The sequence below is a fragment of the Pempheris klunzingeri genome, chromosome 16 (assembly GCF_042242105.1).
Source record: "Pempheris klunzingeri isolate RE-2024b chromosome 16, fPemKlu1.hap1, whole genome shotgun sequence".
In the NCBI taxonomy this organism is placed as follows: Eukaryota; Metazoa; Chordata; class Actinopteri; order Acropomatiformes; family Pempheridae; genus Pempheris; species Pempheris klunzingeri.
The window spans coordinates 916,979-933,667 of record NC_092027.1 but is presented as its reverse complement, the minus strand read 5'-3'; the positions used below and the strand labels follow the sequence as shown (position 1 = coordinate 933,667).

At 44.6% G+C, this 16,689-nt stretch overlaps 2 protein-coding genes across 2 annotated transcripts; both read left to right on the top strand.

Annotated features, from left to right (window-relative positions):
* The first annotated feature begins 1,235 nt into the window (after positions 1 to 1,235).
* Positions 1,236 to 5,813, top strand: LOC139215750 (zinc finger protein 558-like). The gene is made up of 2 exons (XM_070846795.1): positions 1,236 to 1,506; positions 4,044 to 5,813. Exons 1-2 carry the CDS (start codon positions 1,236 to 1,238, stop codon positions 5,189 to 5,191), a joined length of 1,419 nt encoding a protein of 472 aa, XP_070702896.1. The 3' UTR covers positions 5,192 to 5,813.
* A 3,456-nt stretch (positions 5,814 to 9,269) lies between these two features.
* LOC139215748 (zinc finger protein 664-like) lies at positions 9,270 to 15,964 on the top strand. The gene is made up of 2 exons (XM_070846792.1): positions 9,270 to 9,678; positions 14,080 to 15,964. The coding sequence occupies exons 1-2, from the start codon at positions 9,408 to 9,410 to the stop codon at positions 14,841 to 14,843; spliced, it is 1,035 nt and encodes a 344-aa protein (XP_070702893.1). The 5' UTR covers positions 9,270 to 9,407; the 3' UTR covers positions 14,844 to 15,964.
* The last annotated feature ends 725 nt before the right edge of the window (positions 15,965 to 16,689 follow it).

The following is a 16,689-nucleotide window of genomic DNA, read 5'->3' as shown; positions in this document are numbered from 1 at the left end:
AATCTTTCTCCAGTTCTCTCCTCAGTTATAGCAGCTGCATCGTTAAACTAAAGGTAAAACTGACAAACTTAGACTGTGAAAAGTCGAACAGGATGTAAATATTTCTGTGATTTGACTGCAGCTGTTTGTCCCCTGCTGTCCCCCACCTGATCTCGTCCATTTATTCATTCACTCTGAAGCACTTTAGTGCAGTTTGACTGATACTTTTCATATCAGGTGACTTGTTTTAAAACACAAACTGACTTTAACGTATGTTTAACCACCAAAAACTGATGTTCTTTCTCGGTAATCAAACTTCACGGTACAGTAAGACACGCTGCTTTTATCTTTAGTACTGAAACCTGTCTGTTGCTATGGTTCAGCAGTGATGCCTTACTGTTGCCGTGGTTACCGAGCTCAGAGCAGGAGGCGAAACCAGTTTCGAGACCAGTTTGATCCAACGTGAGAAAGAAAAGCAGAACCAGTCTCTGCTGCAGCCAACAGGGTGGAGTTCATGTTCCCTTTGCTTTAATCAGGTTCAGTCACTGTTTGTCCACAGAGTGTCGGAGAAAAGAAATGAATCAGTGCTTCAGTACTCGTGAATAAAAGGGCGTGTTTATCCTTTACCGTACCACATAAAGGTTATTATTCTGTGTCACTATTAGAGGTTATTCTATGAAGCATTGAACAGCTAACAACAGTTAGCTTCTCACATGGTTTGATTTCAATAACTGTTGGAACAGAAAAGATTAAACTACAACATAAAGATATATTAAAGATTAGAGAAAACTTTAAAAACAAAGTGAAGTAAAACTTGTCCACTTATAGAACATCTCTAATATTATTAATGTGTGTTTTTGTTTTTTCTTCTTTCTTCTCCCATTAATCTTCTGACAAGGCCTCAGATTTATCTGGTAAAAATAAAGTATGGAACGCTTTGCTAATAAGTAAAAACTTAAATCCAGGTGTGTATCTAGTCCCAGAGTGTCTGACAGAGGAGTGTTAGTGCTGCTTCATGAAGTAAAAGAGGATTTCTTCCACCACTTGTCATGTTTAATGATCCGTGTTGTTCTCCCGGAACCATTCAGCACCACACCTCGTTTCCCCCCGGACTCTTTCAGTGTCGGAGCTCTGCCCGGTCCGTCGCTCCTCTGTCGGTGTCTTCTTCTCCTCCAACGATATTAACTCCGAGTTTGGGCTGTTTTTCAGGACCAAACGCTTCATATCAGCAGCCAGAGGCGGAAAGTCAAAGCAACATGTCCGCAGACCGGCACATGTTCCCCCCGCCCTCCTCTCCGTCCCCTCCCGGAGCGGTGGAGGGTTTCGGCGGCGTGGACCCTCAGAGCGGCCCGCCGTCAGAGACGGAGACCCTGAGGATGTTCGTTACCGAGCGGCTGGCGGCGGCGGTGGACGACATCCTGGGAGAGTTCGTGAAAACGGTGAGCCGGTACCGGGAGCAGATAGACCGGCAGCGGAGACAGCTGGACGGCCTGAGGTCCGAGGAGGGCAGGAGGAACCCGGAGGAAGGTCGGTCTGTGAGCCCCCTTTACCACAGCTGGAAGAAGACTGAGAGGGTTTACTGCAGGGAGAGTACTAGTACACAGGGAGAGTACTAGTACACAGGAGAGTACTAGTACACAGAGAGAGTACTAGTACACAGGGAGAGAGTACTAGTACACAGGAGAGAGTACTAGTACACAGGAGAGAGTACTAGTACACAGGGAGAGTACTAGTACACAGGAGAGAGTACTAGTACACAGAGAGAGTACTAGTACACAGGGAGAGAGTACTAGTACACAGGAGAGTACTAGTACACAGGGAGAGTACTAGTACACAGAGAGAGTACTAGTACACAGGGAGAGTACTAGTACACAGGGAGAGAGTACTAGTACACAGGAGAGAGTACTAGTACACAGGGAGAGTACTAGTACACAGGAGAGAGTACTAGTACACAGGGAGAGTACTAGTACACAGGAGAGAGTACTAGTACACAGGGAGAGAGTACTAGTACACAGGAGAGAGTACTAGTACACAGGAGAGAGTACTAGTACACAGGAGAGAGTACTAGTACACAGGGAGAGTACTAGTACACAGGAGAGAGTACTAGTACACAGGGAGAGTACTAGTACACAGGGAGAGTACTAGTACACAGAGGGAGAGTACTAGTACACAGGAGAGAGTACTAGTACACAGGAGAGTACTAGTACACAGGAGAGAGTACTAGTACACAGGGAGAGAGTACTAGTACACAGGAGAGAGTACTAGTACACAGGGAGAGTACTAGTACACAGGAGAGAGTACTAGTACACAGGGAGAGAGTACTAGTACACAGGAGAGAGTACTAGTACACAGGGAGAGAGTACTAGTACACAGGGAGAGTACTAGTACACAGGAGACAGTACTAGTACACAGGGAGAGTACTAGTACACAGGAGAGAGTACTAGTACACAGGGAGAGAGTACTAGTACACAGGAGAGAGTACTAGTACACAGGAGAGAGTACTAGTACACAGGGAGAGAGTACTAGTACACAGGAGAGTACTAGTACACAGGGAGAGTACTAGTACACAGGGAGAGAGTACTAGTACACAGGAGAGAGTACTAGTACACAGAGAGAGTACTAGTACACAGGAGAGAGTACTAGTACACAGGGAGAGAGTACTAGTACACAGGAGAGTACTAGTACACAGGGAGAGTACTAGTACACAGGGAGAGAGTACTAGTACACAGGAGAGAGTACTAGTACACAGAGAGAGTACTAGTACACAGGGAGAGTACTAGTACACAGGAGAGTACTAGTACACAGGGAGAGAGTACTAGTACACAGGGAGAGAGTACTAGTACACAGAGAGAGTACTAGTACACAGGAGAGTACTAGTACACAGGGAGAGAGTACTAGTACACAGGGAGAGTACTAGTACACAGGAGAGAGTACTAGTACACAGGGAGAGAGTACTAGTACACAGGGAGAGTACTAGTACACAGGGAGAGAGTACTAGTACACAGGAGAGTACTAGTACACAGGAGAGAGTACTAGTACACAGGAGAGAGTACTAGTACACAGGGAGAGAGTACTAGTACACAGGAGAGTACTAGTACACAGGAGAGTACTAGTACACAGTGACAGTACTAGTACACAGTGACAGTACTAGTACACAGGGGAGAGTACTAGTACACAGGGAGAGAGTACTAGTACACAGGAGAGTACTAGTACACAGGGAGAGTACTAGTACACAGGGAGAGAGTACTAGTACACAGGGAGAGTACTAGTACACAGGAGAGTACTAGTACACAGGAGAGAGTACTAGTACACAGGGAGAGTACTAGTACACAGGAGAGAGTACTAGTACAGGGAGAGAGTACTAGTACACAGGAGAGAGTACTAGTACACAGGGAGAGAGTACTAGTACACAGGAGAGAGTACTAGTACACAGGGGAGTACTAGTACACAGGAGAGAGTACTAGTACATAGGAGAGAGTACTAGTACACAGGGAGAGAGTACTAGTACACAGGAGAGTACTAGTACACAGGGAGAGTACTAGTACACAGGAGAGTACTAGTACACAGGAGAGTACTAGTACACAGAGACAGTACTAGTACACAGTGACAGTACTAGTACACAGGGAGAGAGTACTAGTACACAGGAGAGAGTACTAGTACACAGGGGAGTACTAGTACACAGGAGAGAGTACTAGTACATAGGAGAGAGTACTAGTACACAGGGAGAGAGTACTAGTACACAGGAGAGTACTAGTACACAGGAGAGTACTAGTACACAGAGACAGTACTAGTACACAGGAGAGTACTAGTACACAGGAGAGTACTAGTACACAGAGACAGTACTAGTACACAGTGTTGTCACAAACTGAAGTGTTTCCACTTTGATCGCACTGATTTTATGGCTTTTCTGCTTTGATGAAATGCAAAGTGCACAATATGTTTGTATTTTGTCTCAGTTTGAATGTTTCTCTCCATATTTCAGAAAGTAGTGCTGTCAGTGGTTTAACTGTTGACAGGAAACTAGACTGTTCTGAACCATGTGTGTGTTTGTTTCCTGTCCACAGACGTCCAGCAGCTGGTGGTGAGTAAAGAAGAGGTTCCCCCTGAGCAGCAGCAGAGGAGCCCCAGTCTGGACCAGGAGGAGCCACCAGAGCCTCCTCACATTAAGGAGGAAGAGGAGGAACTCTGGAGCAGTCAGGGGGGAGAGCAGCTTGGAGGGCTGGAGGAGGCCGATATCACCAAGATCACATTCTCTCCTGTGGCTGTGAAGAGTGAAGACGATGATGAAGAGAAGCCTCGGTCCTCACAGCTTCATCAGAGCCAAACTGAAGAGAACAGAGAGGACTGTGGGGGATCAGAACCAGCTGGGAACTTTGATCCAGATCATCATGAGAAGACTACACAGTCCTCTGAGTGTGACACTGATGACACTTGTGACTGGGAGGAGACCAGAGAACCTCAGTCAGGTTTAAACCCTCTGCAGAACAATGAAGATCCTCTGAGTGATGAAGACTGTAACACTGGAAAAACACCAGTCAGCTCCTCTGAAGATGTTCCAGACTCCAGCCAGAAGGGAAATCTGCAGAAACACGGTGGAACCCAAACAGGAGAGAAACCATTTATTTGTTCAATTTGTTGTAAAAGATACTCACTGAAGAGGTACTTAACAGCTCATATGAGACTTCATTCAGAGGGAAAACCTTTCAGCTGCGCCGTTTGTAAAACAAGCTTCGGGTTCAGAAACAGTTTGGTGAACCACATGAGAATTCACACAGGAGAGAAACCATTTAGTTGCTCAGTTTGTGGTAAAATATTCACACGGAAGGATAATCTTAAACAGCATTTGACTGTCCACACCGGGGAGAAACCATTCAGCTGCTCAGTTTGTAAAGCAAGTTTTGGTCTCAGAGGCAATTTGGTTAAACACCTTAGAAACCATACTGGACAGAAACCATTTAGCTGCTTAGTTTGTGGTAAAAGATTTGCTCAAAAGGGATATCTGAACCAACACTTGAGAGTCCACACGGGGGAGAAACGATTCAGTTGTTCAATTTGTGGTAAAGGATTTGCACGAAAGGAAACTCTGAGACAACACATGACCGTCCACACGGGGGAGAAACCCTTCAGTTGCAGTGTTTGTGATAAAAGATTTACTCAGCTCCACAATGTCAAAAAACACAAGTGTGTTGGTGAGAGCAGCAGAAATAGATGAAGGTTTTCTCCTCAAGTATTGCAGCAGAGACATTTTGTTGTTTTACCAAACATGTGACCATGTGAGAGTCTGTGTTCAGGATCTGAACTGATTTTCTTCATCTCGACAGTAAAAGTGTCACTGATGACAAAGTTGGGGGGTTTCCCAGCTCTGATAAATATATTCAGATTACCTTGATACTTAGATTAACAGCAGGACGGTTGGACAAGCTGGAGACACACAGGAAGAGAACTCGTGGCTCCTCACCCTTTAAGATCCGCACCAAGAAAAAACTGATGGAATAATTTATTCTTTATATATTTTATTTCCTTGGGGCACTAATTACAAAAATCTATATTTTTTTATGAACAGACTCCACATTTTTTGAAATATTGTCCTCCACCAAACGGTTGAGATGTCGTAAGTAAAACATGTTTTCAATAAGATATAGTGAGTCAAAATGTGCTCTACCATATGGTTGAGCAGAAGGTTAAAGGGTTAACCGGACAAATGAAATACATGTGACATCAAAACAGGATGTAAGTCTCTCATTTCTCTCTCCGTCTTACATACAGACCTACACCCAAACCTCCCCCCCCCCCCCTCCCCCCTCAGCTCGCTCTCACACCTTTATGTGACAACGATAAAGAACCAGCTGTTAATATCAAACAGACTTCCAGTGTTTTTTCTGTCTGGTTTTAGTTTTTATTCATGTGAATAAAGTGTTCGGTCAGTCAGTAACAAAGCTGATATTAATCAGCTCGTTTCCTTTCAGTCTGATTCCCTCCTCACTCACTGTACCTGTAATAAATAACTGAGTTATAAAAACACAAATATAAAGAATGGATTGACTGATAGTTAATCTGGTTAATTCTGCTCATTATAGTTTGTGAAATCTAAAATGTCTAAATACAACTTATATAATACAACTGTTCAGACGTGGTGGGATGTTTAACCCTGTCACACATTATCCATTTTTATTATTATCAACATCTGATATTTCAGTTCATCGTTATTATGATCAACTCCAGTGTTTGACCTTTTGTTTTCTGATTAGCAGGACAGCACGTCACACTCTGGTAGTTCATAGTAGTTACAAAGATGATGTGTAAATGTTCCATACATACAATACAGATGTACACAATCTATGCTTCAACTTTAAATATTAACTATTACCTCTAATACCGTTATATTACCTTTAATAATGCTCAGGGAGATCACGTCTCTTAGAAAGAAAAGAGCTACTAAACTTTCCTCACCCAAAACTCAAATCTTTGGATATTGTTTTGAACTTTATTCACTTTTAAATAGTCTTTTTGTACTTGAGTTCATTTTTAAATAAGTTTAGTTGCCAGTAAAATTACTCAACAACTTATTTTTCCACAAGTGGAGTTAAAGAAAGGACTTCCTGCCCGTGAAGGATCAAGACTCCTGAGACATTAACCAACAGCTCCCTGCTCTTAAACAACCTCTTTTATCCCACACTGTTGGTTCAGGAAGAACAGCTGAGCGACTCTTCGTGCCCCCGACCGACACCTGACACTGACCAGGTGTGTCAGCCAAGACAGACCAGCGACGTCCTGAGCCTTCAGCATCTCAGGGTGAAGTCTTCAGAGTCTTCCTCTTCCACTTAGGACGTGTTGGTCAGCTTCAGGAGTTCCTCATGGTGTTCTTTCCTCCGTCCTACGATAGATATCGGTCGACCAGTTTGCCAGAACCTCCCTGACCTCCTCCTGCACCCAGGTTTTCACTTCAGTGACCCCCAAAGCCCCGCCCCTTCTGTCCAGCCGGTACCAGTCTGCTCCTTGAGGACACCTCCGGGCCGACCGAGCCCCGAAAAGCCCTCCTCCCTCGGCCTGACCTCCTCCTTCACCGATGGGGTCCAGCAGCAGGTTCTGGTTCAGGATCAGCACTGACCTCCTTCTGACCGCAGCTCCGAGCAGCCACATGGTTTTATAGAAATATAATCAAACAACATTCACTCAGTAGGTTTGTCAGAAGGTGGGAACTGGTTGTTCTCTGAGTGTGGGAACACAGCATTGTCATACACTCGTTCATTTATTGATCATCTTATCAATAAGGGTTGATTGGCTGAAGTGTAACTGCTGCATTTGTGCTAGAATTGGACCAAAGTCCATCGATGTGTGAGCGTCCTCCCTTCAGATTAACACGAGGTTAATGAAATACTAAAACATTATTATTTGGCTCCCAGACTCACTGTTAGAATAAATAATGAAGAATTACTGTAATACAGGTCGGCAGGGTGTTGGTGTCACTGCTGTAGTAGTTAATGACTGAAGGACGAACACCTCCCTGTAGCCTTAGTGAAGAAAACTACTACTATCTCATCTTCTATCTTAAATCACAGAGGCCTGTGTGATCCAACATGAACACACCTCAACATGTCTGCGCTTGTTTTAACCACTAGAGCAGGACCACATGAACCGTGTCACTCCTATAAAACACAAACCTGTAAACATTCTAACATTCCTGATGTAAAACAAACAACCTTCTTGTATTTTACTCCCAGCTGCCTGACAAACTTGGGTAAAGGGCCCTCAGGTGATCCGGGGACCGTTTGACCTCACAGCCGGGGTTCAGGATCGTTGTTTCTGTCGTACGTGCTTCAGCATCACTGATGGTTTTGGACCAAAGAGAAGGAGGTGAAGACCATCCACATGGTAGATGGTCTGTATTTGTACAGCAGCTTTTGACTCATTTCAACTTCTCAAAGCACTTTTTACATCACATCCTCATTCAGCAGCAGTCTGAGCTGGAGGAGACTCTTCTTCCACACACTGACGCTGCTTCAGGAGCAGGTCGGGTTCAGTGTCTGGTCCTTTAGAGGAGCTCTAACCACCAGTCTTCTGCTTGAATCTGACCTTTAATAACCAGTCTGTCGGCCCTCTGTTCTCCTCACACACTGATGTGACTACGGTGATGTGCAGGTTACATCGTCTAGGCAGGTCAGGTTTATCTATAGAGCACCGTTCACACACAAGACAATCATAGTGCTTCACAGAGGAGACACAGGCAAACATTAAATTAGAATAAATAACAGTAAGCAGACACATTCTTACAGAGTAAAAGGAAGTGATGTGTGTGTTATCAGAAAGCCATCAAAGAGCTTCAGCAGTGTGCTGCCTGACACCTGTTTAAACCAGCTCATCCACTACAAAGAGGCCTGTTAAGAAGATATTAATAAACATGTCAAACTGAATCAAAATGCACTTCAGATGGTTTCACATTCACACCAGCTTGAAGATCCAGTCCTGCGTTTCCATGGAAACCAGGAGGTTTGTTTGTTTATCGTGTGAAAAAGGGTTTGATTAAGTGTGAAAGCACATTCCTTTTAATAAAGCTACCTGTTTTTACCTGGTTTTAACAGCAGGAGCCTCAATCAGGGTCAGATCCTGTAGGAAACCTGTGTGGACCAGAGGCCTCGTCGCTTTGCTTCAGTTTAAACTGAAGTGTCTCTGCAGTGTCTCTGTGTTTTAGAGCTCGATCATGAACAGAAGTTAGAAACAGAGATTCATGTTTGAGTCGTCAGCAGAGTGCAGACATCTGAGGAGACAACAGACCTGCAGGACCCAACATGAAGGTCCCCTAGAAATAAAACTCTGAGAACAGATCAGAAACAAACTTTCCTAAACTTGTTCTAACTCTTAGAACCAGCAGCAGGACCCCATGAAGCCTTTAGTACCTTTGGCAGCACCTTTCTACCTGCCCCGTCTTACAACTTCCTCTTTGTCCTGGAAACAAAGGACTTGGATGCTAAAAGCCTCCCGAGGGGGAGGTGCTCTGCTGGGGGGGGGGGGTTGCAGTCACCGGGACCCGAAACCAGCGTTCCTGAATCAGGCTCAGACTTTGTTGGATCATCATCCTCCTCCTCCCTTCAGGTGTGTTTGTTTTTAAGTTTGGTGGAACCGTTTTTCACCAAAGGGTTTTCTGCCCCGGAACCATTCAGCACCACACTTTGTTCCCCCCGGAGTCTTTTTCTGTCGGAGCTCAGCCTCTTACTTTCTTCCTGACACAGTGTCCGTTTTTTCTGAGCTTCGAGAACAGAAAAGAAAAAACATCCAGGAAGATCTGAGCGGCTCAGTGTCGGAGCTCTGCCCGGTCCGTCGCTCCTCTGTCGGTGTCTTCTTCTCCTCCAACGATATTAACTCCGAGTTTGGGCTGTTTTTCAGGACCAAACGCTTCATATCAGCAGCCAGAGGCGGAAAGTCAAAGCAACATGTCCGCAGACCGGCACATGTTCCCCCCGCCCTCCTCTCCGTCCCCTCCCGGAGCGGTGGAGGGTTTCGGCGGCGTGGACCCTCAGAGCGGCCCGCCGTCAGAGACGGAGACCCTGAGGATGTTCGTTACCGAGCGGCTGGCGGCGGCGGTGGACGACATCCTGGGAGAGTTCGTGAAAACGGTGAGCCGGTACCGGGAGCAGATAGACCGGCAGCGGAGACAGCTGGACGGCCTGAGGTCCGAGGAGGGCAGGAGGAACCCGGAGGAAGGTCGGTCTGTGAGCCCCCTTTACCACAGCTGGAAGAAGACTGAGAGGGTTTACTGCAGGGAGAGTACTAGTACACAGGGAGAGTACTAGTACACAGGGAGAGAGTACTAGTACACAGGGAGAGTACTAGTACACAGGAGAGAGTACTAGTACACAGGGGAGAGTACTAGTACACAGGAGAGAGTACTAGTACACAGGGGAGAGTACTAGTACACAGGGAGAGTACTAGTACACAGGGAGAGTACTAGTACACAGGGAGAGTACTAGTACACAGGGATACACTGGGAGAGTACTAATACACAGGGAGAGAGTACTAGTACACAGGAGAGTACTAGTACACAGGAGAGAGTACTAGTACACAGGAGAGAGTACTAGTACACAGGGAGAGTACTAGTACACAGGGAGAGTACTAGTACACAGGAGAGTACTAGTACACAGGAGAGAGTACTAGTACACAGGAGAGAGTACTAGTACACAGGGAGAGTACTAGTACACAGGAGAGAGTACTAGTACACAGGGAGAGTACTAGTACACAGGAGAGTACTAGTACACAGGAGAGAGTACTAGTACACAGGGAGAGTACTAGTACACGGGAGAGTACTAGTACACAGGAGAGAGTACTAGTACACAGGGAGAGTACTAGTACACGGGAGAGTACTAGTACACAGGAGAGAGTACTAGTACACAGGAGAGAGTACTAGTACACAGAGAGAGTACTAGTACACAGGAGAGAGTACTAGTACACAGAGAGAGTACTAGTACACAGGAGAGAGTACTAGTACACAGGAGAGAGTACTAGTACACAGGGAGAGAGTACTAGTACACAGGGAGAGTACTAGTACACGGGAGAGTACTAGTACACGGGAGAGTACTAGTACACAGGGAGAGTACTAGTACACAGGGGGAGAGTACTAGTACACAGGAGAGAGTACTAGTACACAGGTAGAGAGTACTAGTACACAGGTAGAGAGTACTAGTACACAGGGAGAGTACTAGTACACAGGGGAGAGTACTAGTACACAGGGATAGTACTAGTACACAGGGAGAGAGTACTAGTACACAGGAGAGAGTACTAGTACACAGGGAGAGAGTACTAATACACAGGGAGAGAGTACTAGTACACAGGGAGAGAGTACTAGTACACAGGAGAGAGTACTAGTACACAGGGAGAGTACTAGTACACAGGGGAGAGTACTAGTACACAGGAGAGTACTAGTACACAGGGAGAGAGTACTAGTATACAGGGAGAGAGTACTAGTACACAGAGAGAGTACTAGTACACAGGGAGAGAGTACTAGTACACAAGAGAGTACTAGTACACAGGGAGAGAGTACTAGTACACAGGGATACACGGGGAGAGTACTAATACACAGTGTACAAATACTCTGTTACTAGGAAAAGTCCTGCGTTCAGAATGCTGTTACAGTACTAGTACACAGCTGTTGCAGTACTAGTACACAGCTGTTGCAGTACTAGTACACAGGCTTGGGGTGTATCCACCCTGAGTATCATGTTTCTCTGAAGAGGATCAGGAGTTTGTTTGTTTGTGAGCAGCTTATAAAGTGACATCCACAGTCAGTGAGGCCACTCAGGGCTCATAACTGGGCTCCTGTGGCCTTTAATCTGAAATCTGTGGTCCACCACGTAGAGCCAGGTAACCCTCAACGCTCACACTCCACATGAAAGAATAATTAAAGAAATAGAAGTAATGCACCAGCAGAGTGATAGAAGAACAAAGACTAAACCCTGTGGAACACCGGCGTGTGTCTGAGGATTATTTTTACTTCTTTTACGTCTAAACTGGCTCTTTTTTTTTCTTGTTTTGATGGAAGCACAAGAATAACTTGAAGGCTGAATCCAGATTTAGACGATGCTTCATTTCTAAAAACGTCTTTCTGGGATGCAGCGGATCAAAAGACGAGCTGCAGACCGAGCGAACCACCAAATCACTGAAGTGGAGAAGTTTCTGTAAATGTTTCTCACCTGCTGTGCTGATTCTAGTAAAGGTGCTGAATATACTGAAGTACTAAAAGTAAAAGGAGTTCATTTTAATGTATTTATACCTGTTTTTATACACTAAAGCTGTCCAGTAAAGGTAGTAAATATATTAAATAAATATATTAGTACTTTTTATCCTCTGAGATGTGGCAGAGTAGAACAGAAATACTCAAGTGAAGTACTAATACCTCAAACCCTTTGCTCCCACAAAAATACCACAAAGTACCAATAGTTTGATTGATTGATGGTGATAGATACATTTTATACACCATATTTGATTTATTTTACTACATCTGATCATAACGTGTTTACAAGTTAAAGACAAAATGTGTAAATGTTATTTATTAAAAAGATAAATATATATTTTAAAAGATAAATCAACTCTTCTATTGATCCAGTGATGTATTAACATGTATTAATCATTATAAATTATTTCTGGAGCTCTAAAAAGCCTCTAAGAATTTACCAGAAATGTAAATGACCTCCTTTGTTTCCAACCAGATAGAAATATATTTTTGAGATCAGGGTCTTTCAGTCCGTTCAGAGTTTAAACTAAGTGCTGTTCAGACACGAAGGAGGAACCAGACGAGACGAGTGTGTGTCTGTAAACAGCAGCAGGCGCCGGCGTCAACACACAAATAAGACCAGGACCAACATCACAACAAAGGCTGCAGATATCCTGTGTGTATGTATCAACAGTGCCCCCCCCCCCCCGTGTCATTTAGTGTTTAAAAGCTCCTACGACACCAGTTTGAACACTGAGGTCGGGCGGGGCAGCGGAAACAAAGGATGCAGAGAGGAGGCCTGACGGGGGAACGTCTGGTAGATTTAATACAGAGCCGGTCAGGACGGCTGTTAAAGGAACAAGACGACATGTGAGCAGCCCAGAAATAGAACAGTTTTCAGAGACGATGTCCCAAATCTGTCAAATCCTCCCAGGCCTCATTAAGATCCCCTCAGATCTTACTGATCCAAACATTAGATTCCTGCTGGCGTCTGTTTTCCTGTTGGGTTTATCATAAACTGCTGCGGCTCCTTCGTTCAGTGAATGAATGTAATTCCTCTTGTAGAGTTTTTCTCCCCAACTTCCTTTTCCCTCAAGTCACTTCTCAGTTTGTTAAATTCCCCTGCAGACTTTTCTCTGTATCTAACAGTGACTGTTTGGTATTTATGACCTCAACTGTCACTTCCAGCTTCCAGCAGCTTCTCCTGAAGCTTTACTGCTTTGTTTCCAGTTACTTTATAGTTTTCTGGTTTGTGTCTTCAGCGTGTGGAAGTGCAGCTGTTGATGTGACAGAAGAGTAAAACCCTCCAGCAGCTGCTGGCTCAGGGCGGCCTGCTGCTTTTCCAGCTGCTCCTGGTGTTTTTCCTCCAGTGCAGCCTGCTGGAGCCTGGAGCGCCGCCGTGCCCCCCCCCTCACGGCTCATGTGTCTGGTGCCTTGTCTCGGCAGTGACCCTTCCCCCCCGTCAGCCGGTCCTTCGTCTTCTCCGGCCCCTGCGGTGTCTCCTGTGACTCACTTCGCTCACCTGTTGCCCTCGGTGACTTCAGGCTCTCCTCCTCTCCTTCAGAGAGTCTGAAGCATCATCAGAGGCTCCTGTGTGTGGACTACTGCCCTGTGGGTGTTTCTTGGCCATCAGCTCTTCACGTCTCTTCTTCGTCTCTTCGTTGAAGTCATGGTTGTTCTGATTATTCGGTTTAGGGGCAGCAGGGTATCAGTTTCCACAGCGGTTGCTGTTGGCTGCTCTTTTTGTTTTCTCCTGCAGGAAGGTTCTCTTCTCTGCCAGTGAGTCTTCACAGCACCTCACATGCGGAGATTCTCCAGTTTTGTCTTCGCTTGTGTGGAAGTTTAAGTTTTGTTATTTAATGTCCTCTACTTCACTGAAACACTCGAGAGTGCAGGACTGAGGAGATGTGACTTTGACTGAGGTGTCAGCAATGTTGTCATTTCATTTTGCTTTTGTGTTAATTGGCAGAGAGCTGATGCTTCATTGTTTCCTTGAAGTAATTGTTCAGAATTTGTTTTCATGCAGCAGTGTTTTGGTTAACTGAGCGTCCCGACTGTTGTCTAGTGTTGGATTCATGGTGGAGGTTTCCTTTAACTGCTAGCTTAGCTGCTAAACTGCTGCTAAATCAGCAGTATTAACTCTTAACTCTTTTGACAGCATCTTCAGATCTTCAGGTCCTTTTGACTGAGATACAGACTCCTTTTTTATTAATCAATGTAAAGGTTTTTGTCTTCCCTAAACAGATGTACCAAGTGGTGTGTGTTACTATTTAACCTGCATCATGGACAGCAGTATGTGCACCGTCTGTCCCCATGTTGAAGACAGTAGTGCTGTCAGTGGCTCAAATGTTAACTATACTGTTTTAAAACATTTGTATGTATTTCATTGCCCTCCACAGACGTCCACCAGCTGTTTGTCGGTCAAGAGGAAGTTTCTCAGCAGGAGTGGAGCCCCGGTCTGGACCAGGAGGAGCCACCAGAGCCGCTACACATTAAAGAGGAAGAGGAGGAACTCTGGACCAGTCAGGGGGGAGAGCAGTTTCGAGGGCTGGAGGAGGCCGATATCATCAAGTTCACATTCAATCCCGTCCATGTGAATAGTGAAGAAGACGACGGAGAGGAGCCTCAGTCGTCACAGTTTCATCAGAGCCAGTCTGAAGAGAACAGAGATGCAGAATTAAAAACGGAGGCTTGTGGAGGGTCGGGACCGGCCAGGAACTTGAATCCTGGAAAACGTTTCAGTTGCTCAGTTTGTAAAAAAACTTTTCAATGGAGGGCAGATGTTGTGAAGCACATGAGGATCCACACAGGGGAGAAACCCTTCAGCTGCTCCATCTGTGGCACCAGATTCGCAAACAGTTCAAATCTGACCAAACACTTAAGAGTTCATACGGGAGAAAAACCGTACACCTGCTCCGTTTGTAAAGCAAGTTTTGGGTTCAGAAACAGTTTGGCTACACACATGAGAATCCATACTGGGGAGAAACCGTTCTGCTGTACGGTTTGTGGCAAAGGATTTGCACAAAAGGGATCCCTGATAAAACACTTGACTGTCCACACGGGGGAGAAACCATTCAGTTGTAGCGTTTGTGGTAAAAGTTTCACTCGGCTGCACTATGTCAAAAAACACAAGTGTGCTGGTGTGAAGATCAGAAAGATCTGAAGCTGCAGAGTTTCTCTTGTTGAGCTTCGTTCTTCCTGAATTACTGAGGAAGACTTGGCTCAACGCTGATCATTCGAAGCTCTCAAACAGATTCCACAACAAGATGTGCTTCATCTTACCAGAAAAGATAAAGTGGTATAATGATGAAAACAAGCGAAGACACTCAGTACAATGTCTGTTCACCTCTGTATTACACACACACACACACACACACACACACACACACACACACACACACACACACACACACACACACACACACACCTCTGTGGATCTCTCTCATTCCCCGCCCGAAGTTTGAATGCCTTGATGAATTTAGTCAACCCGGTATTGTCTCGTGTGTGTGTGAGTCTGAATTAAAGTGAGGAAATGATCCAGTCATCCAGTAACCAGGTGAAGATTTCATGTAAAACAGACTTTCATGTTTCTATGATAATAAACCACTGAGTTACTGAAGTACAGACGTGATGAAGGGTTTACCATGTAACCATGTAGTGACTATAGATACAGGATATATAAGCATGTGTGTACTTTATCATAACGTGTGATCAAAGGTGTTTAACCTTCTGTTACAGTAGTGGATGTTAAAATGTGGTAGTTAAGTAGTTAGAAATCGAATGACGTGTTTCAGGAAGTGTGTTTGTAGACATGATTATATTCACTTTATGTTTAGAGTCGCTGTTGATGATCACAGTGAATAAAGGAGGAACGTGACTGACGTGTAAACTAGCAAATAAAATAATTCCATGAAGTAGAGGAAGTTTTATTAAAGGATAAAGTGACGAAGAGCCATGACGAAGACATGTTTCCTCCTTTGTGTCTCTTTTCCCTCCGTTTTCCTCTCGATTATAAGTTCTTTAAAGCATCTTTTCACTTTGATAATAACTTTGAAAGTGGTTTCCAAACGACTTGTATAAAGAAAAGTTTAGCAGACGTCCGTCTCAGCTCCTCAGAACATGTTGTCGACCAGACCAAAAGAAAAACCTCCTCCGTCACATCCTCCCTGCTTCACTAAAGTCAAACCAAAAATCAGCTATTTGGCCACTTAAAGGCCCATTTTCTTTATCTTTTTGTTCATTATATGCTCAGTAGTACCTTGTATATTCATGCTGATAAACATTTAACTATAAATAAATGTTTCATTTATCACCAGGTTCTTTTCTGTGAATATTTCTTCAAAGCGATTAAAACATTTGGTTATGAGATTATTTATTGAGGCTCCTTTAAATTGAAGGTGACACTTACTGCTCCTACAGCACACAGAGAACCCTCTTCTTCTTAAAGAAGAAGGTGGAGGCCTGACGATAAGCCGTCTACATTTAGGAAAACCTGAAACCACATTGTTTGGGTCACAGATAAAGTCGAAAAGGTGTTAAAGTTGTTGGTGATAATGTGCCTGCAGCCAAGGAGTCAGTTACCTGGAGAGACACGTCAGGCTGAAAAGGTGGTCAAAGAACTTCTCATCTTAGAAACTGATTTCAGACTTCTCAGAACAAGGTTGTTATTGTTGTCCTAAAACTCCCCCTGAGAACTCCCCTTCTCATTCTGAGGTCCTCGGGTGGTTGAAAGCACTGGGAAGAGTCTCTCAGATAGAATTGTGTGTGATTCATAAGATTGTTCCTGTAATACCTTAGAATTGATTTCATCCAGGTGAGACATGGTCTCAGATGTTCCAGCTCCACCAACGTTGTGCCTCCCAAGTTTAAGAGTCACCTGGGGAAGGAAACTTTGTGTTCATGGCTGTAAATCTTTGCCAGGACATCCTAAAATGTTTCAGCCTGGCTGTGAAGAACTGGCTCAGAGGGTATTTATAGGATTTAGTGTCTTTCCATCTAGTTGTAGATTA

Excerpts from the sequence above, each read along its gene's own strand:
- LOC139215750 (XM_070846795.1), top strand. The coding sequence starts at position 1,236 with ATGTCCGCAGACCGGCACATGTTCCCCCCGCCCTCCTCTCCGTCCCCT. Across the intron at positions 1,507-4,043 it reads CAGGAGGAACCCGGAGGAAG|ACGTCCAGCAGCTGGTGGTG; the intron begins GTCGGTCTGTGA and ends TCCTGTCCACAG.
- LOC139215748 (XM_070846792.1), top strand. The coding sequence starts at position 9,408 with ATGTCCGCAGACCGGCACATGTTCCCCCCGCCCTCCTCTCCGTCCCCT. Across the intron at positions 9,679-14,079 it reads CAGGAGGAACCCGGAGGAAG|ACGTCCACCAGCTGTTTGTC; the intron begins GTCGGTCTGTGA and ends TGCCCTCCACAG.